The sequence below is a fragment of the Phyllobates terribilis genome, unplaced genomic scaffold, assembly GCF_046119375.1.
Source record: "Phyllobates terribilis strain yellow unplaced genomic scaffold, ASM4611937v1 Scaffold_7__3_contigs__length_470593459, whole genome shotgun sequence".
NCBI classification, from domain to species: domain Eukaryota; kingdom Metazoa; phylum Chordata; class Amphibia; order Anura; family Dendrobatidae; genus Phyllobates; species Phyllobates terribilis.
The window spans coordinates 239,172,206-239,186,110 of NW_027362767.1; the positions used below are offsets into that span (position 1 = coordinate 239,172,206).

The 13,905-nt window shown below is 40.7% G+C and overlaps 1 protein-coding gene across 1 annotated transcript in view; it reads left to right on the forward strand.

Annotated features, from left to right (window-relative positions):
* Positions 1–13,905, forward strand: part of BGN (biglycan) — an 88,778-nt gene that overhangs the window by 38,960 nt on the left and 35,913 nt on the right. The window contains exon 2 of the mRNA XM_073639931.1: positions 4,659–4,929. Coding sequence (XP_073496032.1) covers positions 4,674–4,929 — 256 coding nt within the window. The 5' untranslated portion in view covers positions 4,659–4,673. The remainder of the gene's footprint in view (positions 1–4,658; positions 4,930–13,905) is intronic.

A 13,905-nucleotide genomic window follows, 5' to 3' on the forward strand; every position in this document is an offset into this window, starting at 1 on the left:
TGCTCACACCGGACTTTTCAGCTTTGCCCTTAAATTTTCAGTAGGATTGAGATCAGGGCTTTGTGATGGCCACTACAAAACATTGCCTTTGTTATCCTTAAGCCACTTTGTTACCATTTTGGTAGTATGGTTTGTGTCATTGTCCAATTGGAAGACCTATTTCCGCCCAAGCTTTAACTTCCTGGCTGATGTCTTGAGATGTTGCTTCAGTATTGCCACATAATCTTCTTTTCTCAGGATGCCATCTATTTTGTGAAATACATCAGTACCTCCTGCAGCAAAATAACCTTACAACATGATGCTACCACCCCCATGTTTCACAGCTGGGATGGTGTTCTTAGGCTACCAAGCTTCTCGCTTTTTCCTCCAAACGTAACAATGGTCATTATGCCCAAAAAGTTCAATTTTAGTTTCATCAGACCACATGTCTCCAAAAATTATGGTCTTTGTTCCTGTGTGCATTTGCAAACATTAATCTGGCTTTTTATGCTTCTTTTTGGGTAATGGCTACTTCCTGGCAGAGTGGCCTTTCAGCCCATGTTGATACAGTACTCGTTTTACTGTGGATATTGACACAATCTTACCAGCTTCCACCATCATCTTCACAAGGTCTTTTGCTTTTGTCCTTGGATTGATATGCACATGTCGGACCAAAGCACATTCATCTCTGGGACACAGAACCCTTCTCCTTCCTGAGCGGTATGATGGCTGGACATTCCCATCTTGTTTGTACTTGCGTATAATTGTTTGTACAGATGAACGAGGCACTTTCAGGTATCTTGAAATTGTACCCAAGGATGAGCCAGTCTTGCGCAAGTCCTCAATTCTCTTCCTGATATATTGGCCGATTGCTTTAGACTTTCCCATGATGCTACACAAAGAAGCAGTGTGTTTCAGGTGTGCATTAAAATACATCCACAGGTGTGTCTCTAATTAACTCAGATGTTCAGATGTTGCCAAAAAAATAATTAGAAACTTCCAAACACATGACATCATATGGGCAGTCCAGAATTGTTTAAAGGCATAGTAATCTTAATGTATGTAAACTTTTGACTTTGGAGTAAGCAATAAAAATCCCTTAAAACATTCTCTCTCTCTCATTATTCTGGCATTTGGCAAATATTAAAAATTATGGTAATCCTAACTGACCTAAAACGGGAAAGGTTTATTCTGATTTCATGTCAGATATTGAGAAAAACATGCATGTGTCTTTTTATATAGTATATGGAAACTTCTGGTTTCAACTGTAGGTATCTATTTACAGTATATATGTGCAGCTTTTTTGGTATCTTACTTAGACTGCTATGGAGATTCATCATCCAGAGTGGCCAAAGCTCTATTGGGGCTTCAATATGACCATGCCTGACCAAGCATTGTCCAGTTGGAGCACTTTTAGTATTATATGTTGGGTGCTTGAAATAAGTCATCATTCTCATAGTTGGTACCTCATCTACTGGTTCATCAGATTTGTACCATAGCACTGAATTATGTTCTGCCAGATGTTTGTTGTGCCCCAAGTCAGTCTTCTTCAGGTTTACAGATACAGTATGTCAGTGGTAAGGTTCAATGTCCCACTGTCCAGGTTTATGGTGTCTCTGTGAAAAATATTTTGTGGAGGCCCGAAAACTTTTTTTATAAAACGAAGAGAAGAGAGAATAATTTTGGAAAAAACAGGTTACTTGTGAAGGATAAAGATTACAAACATTAGGCTAATAAAATAATAATCAAAAACTACCATAATGCGAGCAAGGAACAGTATTATGGAGTATCCCAAAAAATCCACCTGTGCCTAAAAAATAAACTTAGAAAGCCCAGATATGAGTGCCCAGTTCCATGTTCTAAAGCAAGCCAGGCATCAAAGACTTAAAGTTAGGCCATGCTAAGGGCAGTGGATGAGATACCTCGAGAGAGAAAGCCCTTGGACATTTGCCTCTGTATTCCCTACTGGTGGAGTCCATCAACTGATACTGGACTGGGGATATCATGCACAAGATGGATAAAGGCCAATGGTAGAAAACTATCTACAGAATCTGTAATAAAATAATGGTCATCTTTACCTTTTTCTAGACAGAATTTGCCCCATTTCTTAGTGCTTTAAGATTTTTTTTCTAGACTAAGAATGTGGGACCAAATTTAGTACTTGGCGATGAGTAGATGACTGTGTTTACCTGTGTATCTATGGTCAATCGTGACTGATTATTCTGAAACTACACAAGTTTTCCTAAATTATAGCCATTCTTAAATTACAGTACCATTCCCTGGATATTTTGTGCCTGTAATTGTGATGGTCATGGGCTATAATTTTGAAGCTATTTTTTACTGGACTTTCCATTACAGAATGGTCATTTAAGGCAAGGGTCACACCACAAACTACAGAAAAGCTGTCCTCTTACTTTTCAAAGAAGAAGTTATACTGTAATCATTCTTGAGATCTCCAATTAGCACATGGACATATGCACCACAGTGACAAACCATCAAGCGGCAATATGGCTCCTAATGTATACAGACCACAATACACGGTCTGAATGCGGGTCTCTCAACTCGACCTTACAGTCTCATAGACACATATTAGGTTGTAAGTTCACGTCAGGAGACCCAATGCCAGACGGGCCATTGCAGTCCATATACAGACAGTGAAATACATCCATGTGAACCCGACCTTAGAGAGACGGGTCCTGGCTGATCCCATCCACTTTCTATTGGTTGGTAACAATCTGAGCTCCAACTCAATTTTATTTGTGTCTTGCAGTCTATGGTGTAGGAAGCTGGGGTGACCATTGGAGTCAGACATTTCTGCATTTTAACTAGTTAAAAATGATGTCCAAAACTCCAAAAAATTCACTTATCTGTCAGTATGTTGGGGAATTTTATTGTTCTAACCATGTGGCCAAACTAGAGATCTACAGTACCAATTTATGGACTTGAGAAATCAGATGGTTTGAAGATATGGGACTTCAGTAGATCTTTGAGGATGGGATAAAATATTTAAAATAAAGTTCCATTTTGTGTACTTAAAGAGACTGTCTTGTTTATAAAACCCATTTTCATATACTTTACTAAAGAACTGGATGGCAATAAAAGAGGCCCCTCATTTCTTGACCAGAATGGAGAGCAGTTACAAAGGGTGTCTCTCGTTCTGGAAGACTTGTCTTGTCTTGCATTACATAGACAACCCATTGATGTGACAACCCATGCACTGTGTAATACTGAATTTCCTCTTGGTGGCGTAGCCGAGAAACTGAACTGCAAGATTCCCCATACATTGAAGTTCATTGAAAGAGAAGCCAACAGGAGGACAGTTTTTAATTGGCTTTTGTCAAAACACCCTTTAAAAAAGTAATACATGCTCCTTTAAAGGGGACCTTTTACTGGATAATAAAATTGAAATGGAGTACTTCCTCCAATCAGTGTCCCTTCACTGATTCTGGAACAGTTTTTCTTTTTCTTCTGTGCCCCTTCTTTCCAAAGTTATGACCCCGAAAGTAAAGATGTAAATTTTCCCTCCAGCCAACTGTGTGTATATCACCGAATTTTTCTGTGGGTGTGGCCATATTTTGATTGGTCAGAAACAGAGGAGAAAAGGCAAAAACTCACAGAGGTTTTGTGGCACATGCTCAGTTGGTCGAAAGGAAAATTTGTTTCTTTATTACCGGAGGGCATAACTTTGGAAAGGAGGGGCATAGAAGAAAAAGAAAAACAGTTCCAGAATCAGTGGAACATGAGTAATTTGAAGAGGTACTCAGTTTAAATACAAAAAATCCAACAAAAGGTCCCCTTTAATTATGTTTTGGGCATCAATGGTGTCTGTGCCAAAGAACAATTACCCCTTGTCCTCAGTCGCCGATATGCACCTAACACATGGCATACACAAGCAGTTACTTATATGGTTACCGCGAAAAAGGAACATTTTTGAGATCTAAAGACAACTTGACAGCAATGAATTGCAAATTTTTGCTTTTCTTGTTTTCTTGTTTATGTTTTTGTGTGACTTGGACAATTATAAAACTATAAAAATTCTTGGAAGACTCAATATTTCTTCCTTCTGGAAGTTATGTAATTATGATGAAATAAGGCGTCTCTTTTGGAAACCTCTAATAACTTAAAAATGGTTTTGGATCATGGGGTGGACTACGCTTGCAACAGAGACACACATGATGGTGGAAGACATCTTCATCAGAAGATGTTTACATTCAGTGGTGCAGAAGAGATGGAGCCATTATGATTCTTACCAAGACTGAAGGGCCTTGGGTTTGATTGCCTATTCATCCCATTTCCATGAACATTTCACCAATTTCCCATCCTCCAGTCTTCTATTATTGTTGTTACTTTGAAGGGGTATGTTCACACTGAGGGATTTTTTGGAGTTGTTGGAGCAGAAACTGAGCAGAAACTCCCCACATCCTCCTCAAAAACTTTAAGTTTCCGTTCCAAAAACTCAGAAAAAGACTCAGTGTGCACTTGCCCAAAAGGGTAGTCCTGTCACCCAATAATATTGGGGATTGGACCAACCAAGGTTGGGTCCCACCTCTCACAAGGTTTATTGCAACCTAATGGTCTGCCTTTATGGGAGCGAGCTAAGAAAAAGGAGATGAATTCATAGAGACCAACTAGTCATACATTATATAAGTTAACCAATGATTGTCTGCTATCTTTTTTAGATAATCACTGGAATAATGAAGAGCTTACTTCTCCTGTGTTCCTGGGCGATCCTCTGCCATGCACTACCATTTGAACAAAGAGGATTCTGGGACTTTTCAATGGATGATGGATTAACAATGATGAAGGACGAGGCAAATGAGGATGGGTCAGGTTTTACTATATCTCCTCCAGTTGATGGTCCTACCGGTTTACCACGTGGCATGCCCCCTGTTGACTTATGTCCATTTGGATGCCAGTGCCACCTTCGTGTTGTGCAGTGCTCTGACCTTGGTGAGTCTACATTATAAAACTTTAAAATATTCATGTAAAGAAAACTTATAAATATCTGACGTAATTTTGCATAGGGTAAATCCATATGGGTAGGCATTACTGCTGCTTTTATCTGCAGATTTACTCAGGTAAAATCCACATATGATAACAACCTCGTTGGAAAATCCGCTACGTTTCCATCTCTATTTAAACCCAGATATGATGAAGAAATATATTCACATAACTTGTCTATTCAGTATACAGTTCTACACCGATCTACTCAAGCTTTTTCTGTGAAAAGATCCAATTTTTATAGCAGGAAGAAACTTATGTTCACACAGAGTTTTTTGATATGTGGATTTTTCTGGCTGAAAAAAAATCTATGTTCATAAACCACATGAAAAAAAAAATCCACACTTTTTTGGGATTTTTTTTTGGTGGCATTTTCTGTTTAAGAAAAGCTCCAAATTTGACTATTGAATCAAATTAATCTTTTTCTTCAAGTGGAAAAAGAAACAACATGTCAATTTTTGGGGTGTTTTTGTTGTAGAAAGCTCTTAAAATTTGACAATTACATCAATAATGAAAAAAAAAATGCTCCGAAACTGTGTGAACATACCCTTAGACATGGGGGTCCAGGTGTGGAGTACACCAGCTGGTTTAGCAGAGCTGCTCATATTGGATGGAATAAAATCAGTGTATTAAATCAATTACTAACCCTTCGATTTTTGTCTTCATGTTTCTTGTATCCGTTTTCAAGGGTCAAGAAGATTTTAATGCCTTTCATCTAATTTGATAGCAAAAAAGTGGTTGTGACAATTGTGCGGACCTGCTCCCTAAAGCAAAAAGTGGAAAACAATAAAAAAAAATTTTTACTACAGAGTTTTTAATATATAACACCCATTTATGCATAACATCCACATAGAGAAAGTAAGACAAGCCTAAAATAAGTTGTAGAGGTACTGTAATATTTATTCATTATGGAGTTACTTGACCGATGTTTCCCAATATCAGCTCCTTTGTCCAGGAAAACTAAGAATAAATAATATGTATGTCCACACACTTTTACAATTTTGAACTACTTCCTGCCAGGCCTTAAGGGACAGCCGAAATATCTTTCAGCGGATTCCTTCGATCACTTAAGAGTCTTCAGCTAGCGCTGGGGGTCTGCAGGAAACAGGCAGTGATTTATAGCACCAGAATGTCTATTATAGTTACAAGTTGAGAGATTGGAATTTTAAAATGCTCCGACTGAAAAAGCTGAAAAAGAGATGACCCTCTTTTTTTAACTCTCATGTAGCCCCTTTGGCAATAAGCATGGCTAGAATTAAAGGGGGAGCCCAAAGTCGACTCTTATTGCCTATCACAGTATATCATCCATGGAAAAGGTGATAAGTGTTCAATTGTGGGCTCGGTGACTCTTGTGGTCCAACAAATCACAAAAATGGGGTCTCATGTTCCCAGTTTGAATGGACGCATAGTTGGGCATGTGGTGCCACTCATTTCAAAGTCTATACGAATATGGAGCTAGGAACCGTAAAAATTGGATGGCGTAGGGCTTCGTATTTAGGTAGAAACATGGCACCCGTGATTGGTGGGGAACCAGTGATCGTATACTTATTACCTATTTTGTGGACCCCTGTTCTCCTTAACCAGGGTTTTAGCAGAAGATAAGCATCAAGTTTTGGGATTAAGGGTATTAGAGCCCTGGAGCTTATAAGGTTTGTCCCCTTTCAGAAAATCTTTGTCCCCAACTACAATTTGGTCTTAAAACAGTGTGTCAGGAAAATATTAATGTCAGTAAAATGTTCTTCCATATTTGCCTGACATAGATGTTCACCCCCCCTCCCTTACTCCCCTCACCACTTGTCAGCACCGAGCTGTCCCATTTTCCTCAGCACAAAAGCCCCAATTAACACACGCCTGAGAAATAGCTTATGCAAACAATGCCAGCCAAGGAATGTTATAACTTCGTTAGGAAGCAAGCATCTTATCTCTGAAAGACGCAGGAGGTAATCACTAATTTGCGTGTAACCGTGAGGCTGTTTCCCGAGCCTCAAAGGGAAATTTGCAGACACGCTGACTCCGAAACGAAAAATGAAATATTTTAAGGTCCATGCGTCCGACAATAACGGACCTATAGCTTTAGAGATAGAATCAACTAGGGAAAGATAAAGATATTTTTCTGGCACTGAAAAACGCTACCTAGAGCTGTAGTGCAAAAACACCAGAATAACAGACTGCAGTTATGCAATGTGTGGTCTCTAAATAAAGATAAAATCATAAGGGAAAAAATGGCGTCGTTTGCAAGCTTCTGCGATCAAAGAGTGGTGAGTTGTCGCGGAAGTTAGCATTTTTAATAAAAATGTACAGACTGGAGACTGGCCCACATGATGTCACCACCAGGGGCGTATGGCCATATCTCCCCTTAGGTGTAAGAGAATCCATGGAGAAGACAGGAGCACTCATTGCCAGAGGGGTATAAGGATTATAAGCAACGGGTCCTGTTCAGTAACAGCATAATCCAACTGGAGAGCTCCTCCTCCACCTATATTGAATCATCTCCGCGATCGTATAGTGTAAGTTATCTTCTTTTTATCCTGTTTATTTTAAGTAACTGCCTATGTATTTTAATGTCTTCTTTGTAACATCCTTGTATATATTTTTCCTAAACAATGCCTCCTTTTTGGATTAAATATAAAATTTAATAGTCCTGTTTCTTTTGTTCTGTAATCGTTCCCTTCCCCAAAGCCATACCCGCTACCAAAACGCAGGCGTCCGGCCAGGCCTGTATTATATTTCAAACTCGGCTGGTGGTGGCAGAGAATAATAATAATTGGGTTATCGTGAAGCTGACAGTGACCGTACGGAGGGCGTTAAACACGGATTCAGGGCTTTGGAACCCAGGGTGTTACGCCATACGCTCACTGGTCGCTTGCCGATATCCACGTAGTGAGTAGTCTGGACCGCATGCTCGCGACTCCGGATGAAATACGGACAGCGTGACGGCAAAGGCGAGATATTGCGTGATCTCCCTGGTGTCGTCTCGCCTGGGTGTTTGAATTCTTGACCAAGTGATTTACTCACCCTCCCCAGGTCCACTGGTGAGTCTAGGTCGCTGTTTTCAGTGTCCGGCATTGGCTGCAATGCTGACATCATGCCGATAACACGGCATCCAATCAGTAAGCTCGGCGGCTCTCCCTGCGTACACGGAACGCACCACACAGAACTGTCGATCTCACTGATTGGCTGTCGGCGTGACATCAGCATCACAGCCAATACTAGACACTGGAAGTAGTGGCGGAAGCTCATTGGTGGACCTGGGGATGGTGAGTAAACAAGAGTTTGTTTTTTTATACCAAATTGCGCCTGGGGAACAAGATTTTTAAACCTAGAGATGGTGAGATTTTTTTCTAACAAACTGCGCCCGAGGACCAAATCCTATAAATTTACACCTCTGAATGCAGTTCAAGATCATTGTAGAGCTCCTTTAAACAAATTCCTATTTGTCTCCATGGTAACAGACTACAAACAAACCCTGTGTAGTCTGACCCTGCAAGCTTACTTCCTTTGTTCTGCCTCCTACTTCTTGTAACTTAGTACATACATAGTAGCAAGAACTAGAGGGAGGATAAGTGGGGACACGACTGAAGGATCAGACTAGATAGGGCTTATTTGTAGTCTGTAACCACAGAGACACATAAGTCTGCAAAGGAGCTGCGTACGCAAAACACAGTCGTGTATTTTTAATCAACACTATTTGCAATATTGCTTCAGTATTCACCATATACAGTTATATGAAAAAGTTTGGGCACCCCTATTAATCTTAAGCTTAATGTTTTATAAAAATTGGTGTTTTTGCAACAGCTATTTCAGTTTGATATATGTAATAACTGTTGGACACAGTAATGTTTCTGCCTTGAAATGAGGTTTATTGTACTAACAGAAAATGTGCAATCTGCATTCAAACAAAATTTGACAGGTGCATAAGTATGGGCACCTCACCAGAAAAGTGACATTAATATTTAGTAGATCCTCCTTTTGCAAAAATAACAGCCTCTAGTCGCTTCCTGTAGCTTTTAATGAGTTCCTGGATCCTGGATGAAGGTATTTTTGACCATTCCTCTTTACAAAACAATTCCAGTTCAGTTAAGTTTGATGGTCGCCGAGCATGGACAGCCCTCTTCAAATGATCCCACAGATGTTCAATGATATTCAGGTCTGGGGACTGGGATGGCCATTCCAGAACATTGTAATTGTTCCTCTGCATGAATGCCTGAGTAGATTTGGAGCAGTGTTTTGGATCATTGTCTTGCTGAAAGATCCATCCCCTGCATAACTTCAACTTTGTCACTGATTCTTGAACACTATTGTCAAGAATTTGCTGATACTGAGTGGAATCCATGTGTCCCTCAACTTTAACAAGATTCCCGGTGCCGGCATTGGCCACACAGCCCCAAAGCATGATGGAACCTCCACCAAATTTTACTGTGGGTAGCAAGTGTTTTTCTTGGAATGCTGTGTTGTTTTGTCGCCATGCATAACGCCTTTTTGTATGACCAAACAACTCAATCTTGGTTTCATCAGTCCACAGGACCTTCTTCCAAAAAGAAACTGGCTTCTCCAAATGTGCTTTTGCATACCTCAGCTGACTCTGTTTGTGGCGTGCTTGCAGAAACGGCTTCTTTCGCATCACTCTCCCATACAGCTTCTCCTTGTGCAAAGTGCGTTGTATAGTTGACCGATACACAGTGACACCATCTGCAGCAAGTTGATGCTGCAGCTCTCTGGAGGTGGTCTGAGGATTGTCCTTGACTGATCTCACCATTCTTCTTCTCTGCCTTTCTGATGTTTTTCTTGGCCTGCCACTTCTGGCCTTAACAAGAACTGTCCCTGTGTTCTTCCATTTCCTTACCATGTTCCTCACAGTGGAAACTGACAGGTTAAATCGCTGAGGCAGCTTTTTGTATCCTTCCCCTGAACAACTATGTTGAATAATCTTTGTTTTCAGATCATTTGACAGTTGTTTTGAGGAGCCCATGATGCCACTCTTCAGAGGAGATTCAAACAGGAGAACAACTTGCAAGTGGCCACTTTAAGTAGCTTTTCTCATGATTGCATACACCTGGCTATGAAGTTCAAAGCTCAATGAGGTTACAAAACAAAAAAAAGTGCTTTAGTAAGTCAGTAAAAAGTAGGTAGGAGTATTTAAAACAAGAAAATGATAAGGGTGCCTATACTTATGCACCTGTCAAATTTTGTTTGAATGCAGATTGCACATTTTCTGTTAGTACAATAAACCTCATTTCAAGGCAGAAACATTACTGTGTCCAACAGTTATTACATATATCAAACTGAAATAGCTGTTGCAAAAACACCAATTTTTATAAAACATTAAGCTTAAGATTAATAGGGGTGCCCAAACTTTTTCATATAACTGTATGCATCCGCGGACATGCTGTTGTCCTTAAATGCTGGCGAATTTGCTTATATTGGACAGATTGACTTTTCAGAACCCAATGATGTAATGGAGACTTCTGCTTATCTCATTTCATTGACACAAGGAAATGTTCGGCTGTGAAGGGATCCCAAGGGAATGCCATGCTGGCACTGACTGTGCAACGTCTATCTCCTCCTCAAAGTGTTTGTAGACTCAGTCTGAGATCAGGGGGCTTCCTCATGACATGGAGTATCACAGGGGAACTGCCAATGGATGGATCATCAAACATGTGCAGAGTTTTCCATGAATTTGTTGCGACTGCCAAAATACATAGGAGTAGTGGAACTTTTTTTTTGTTGTAAAATAGGCCGATTATTATTATTTTATTTTTTTGCTGTGGAAAGGTCATATAATACTTAATCTCCGGCTGTAAAAAAAAAAAAAAATTTATTTACTCTGCACATGCTCTATGATGCCCAGAGGAGGCGCTAGAATCAACATCTTAATATCTTAGGGCAGCATGGTGGCTCAGCCTTGCAGCGCTGGGGTCCTAGGTTCAAATCCCACCAAGGACAACATCTGCAAGGAGTTTATATGTTCTCCCCGTGTTTGTGTGGGTTTCCTCCGGGTTCTCCGGTTTCCTCCCACACTCCAAAGACATACTGATAGGGAATTTAGATTGTGAGCCCCAATGGGGACAGTGCCCATAATGTTTGTAAAGCGCTGTGGAATTAATGCCGCTATATAAGTGAGTAAAATAAATAAATAAATATCTTAATCAATTCGACACCCGGGTGTGAGCCCTATTCTCCTGGACTAGTGTCCCTAGTGTCCAAAGTCACGAGTATTTAAAATGGCACCTAGTAGGTGAACAGTTATTTTATTAATTTTGCTGTGGGGCCCTAATAACTTCAAGTTACATTTCTGTATTAGTGAATGCTTGAAGCTTATGGGCCCCAAGGTGTATCCTCCAACAGAGCTCCCAGCTAGCACAGGTCTTGAATGGTGTTGGTTGTATCATATGGGCCAACTGAACCTTTTTAGTTCCCCTAAGTTCCAATGCATGGGTCCAACTGCAGCCTCTACATCCACTACAGTAACGCCCATGTACCACTGCCCTATACCCTTGTACAACAAAGCCTTCCTGTCCTATTAGTTAAGGCCATTTCATTGCCCATTCTTCCCATTTACAGTAAAAGTATAATGAAGCTCAGGTTGACCCATATTGACATGTGTAGGTTCATGTTTGCGAGCATTGCTATGCTTGTGGATTGAGAAGATCATAGACAGGTTCAGTGGACCTTATAAGAAGTGAATGTGGTTAACTGAGCTGATCCCTTCCATATGGGACCATTAGGACCTACAAGGCCTACCTCTAGTGATACATACTCCCTTGAGCCGGTAGCTTAATATGATGGTCAAGGTAGAGGAGCTTTTTGTAACTTATCTCACCAAAACCTCTAGTTTCAACCCACAGTATGTCCTTTATGACCCCTTTCCCCCTAATCAACATCTACTTATATTCGGTAGTCTAAGAAGTAAAGTTTCACAATCCTCCTCTGGGAATTTAAATATGCAAATAACCTCTTCAGAGAGGAAGAGCACAGGAACTTAAGTGCCACTAATTAGGGTAACAATCCTTCAACTTAATATTGGCCCTTTAAAGGCCCTTACCAAATGACTTAGAATAAGAAGCCAAACCAGAAACTCTGTTAGCAGATGCATGTTTCCTGATGTTTTCCCCTCATCAGTGCAAATCAGGAGACAATTAATTTGTCCAGGTGAGAGCCACTGACAGGAGCTCTAATGGGTAAAGTTTCTCCTCCAGGAACTAGAGCTCTAGTCGTTTTTTCCTCTGAAGAGGCTATTTGCATACTTATATTGGGTTTGTACTAACCTATTCTGGCTCCACGGCAGATGCTTGGTGATGTGAAAGGATAGGACCGATTGAAAAATAACCTTTGCTTCATTAATAAACAGATCTGATTTGTGAGACTTCTCTCCCACACGGAAATAAGCAAAAGTGGAGAATGGAAATAATGTGTTTTAGATACAGCAAGAATGTGTTGGTCATGGAATGTTCCTCCCATCCGAAATAAAAGATAAGTGGATGATAGAGAGAATTTATGTCCTAGAACAAAACAACTTAAGAAAAATTGGAACAAGATCCTTCTCATTATCACAAAAATGGTCAGGGTAACCTGATTCATATCATTCTCACATCGCGATGACCCCAGAGGTGGACACAGACTGCAGAGAGAACACATGTGTGATGAAGGTCAACCTCTAATGTCACAGCTGGTTTGGCGTTGGCGAACCAGGATGTAGAGTCTTTGGGACGCTCTTATTCTTCACCCTTAAAAGGGTGTTCCCTTCTCAGAGATGTATGATATCTCCACAAAATAAGCCATAAATGTCCGATAGGCTATACCTGATAGTATGTCAAAAAACTACCGCACTCCTGGGGTGAATAGGTGCTCAAGCAAGGTCCAAACCTGAAACTATAGATATATGACTCAGGAAATATATTTAGGCGCCTACTGGAACAAGCGGTGGACACCGTGTTCCCACCGCAAGGAAACCTATATCTCTCTCGCTCCTTTACTAAGCTACCGCACCCACCGGGCACCTGTCTTACATATGCCCTCTGGCTACATCATACTGTACACAGATGAAGGTCTGCAGTGACCGAAACATCTGTTTTTGTCCTATTTTTTGCCATTAAATATATACAAAAAATATATTTGAATCATATGAGTGCCAAGTTTCTATATCGGATAGGCTATACCTGTCTTGAGCCACCGTAAACTCCCAGTTCTATGGGAGTTCTGAAAATCTCTATGCAAAAAGTTTTGGCTACATTCACAGATGTGTAAGATGGAGCACCGTTCTTAAGACCCCAGACGTAGGACCTACATCCTGTGGCTATGCCATAAATGTCTGAAATTGGAATACCACTTTAAAACCCTCATGGAGGAATGTACTTCTCTAGTTGGATCTCCAGGTATTGGCCACCTCAAATAGTCACTGATTGGCAGCAGCATGTGCTGTGTTAAGGATACCAGGCAGTGACATAGCGGTGGTACAGATAAGCCAAAAGCCAACAGTGGGAAAGTAGTCATAATTGTGCGGAAGGATCAGGGAAGGATCAAAACGTTGTCAGGAGATGGAGCAGAAGTCAATATCAAAGTGTCCAGAAAGGAAGGTACCAGGTATGACCCTGAAGGCCAGAGAGTATAAGGATCTGGAGAGTGTGGTACACAGAATCACTGCAATAACACTAACTTGAAGTTCCGGTGAGGTCGGGCAGTGTATGATAATTTATGACCCCTCATAGTGACGTAATGGAGCCAATACCGGTATCCAATGTTATGGAAAGCAGAGAGACATCGGTGGAGGCCTGGAGAGTGAAACTGGACCACGGCAGGTGCTACAATAGTTTGTGGATTCCTTGCTACCTTTCTGAAGCTGGTTGTCATAGCCTCCATCAGAAGTCTTTTCACCAAAGTGCCAATCGTATGGAAAATTTTAGGTGAACATCATGAATGTAGCCCCTG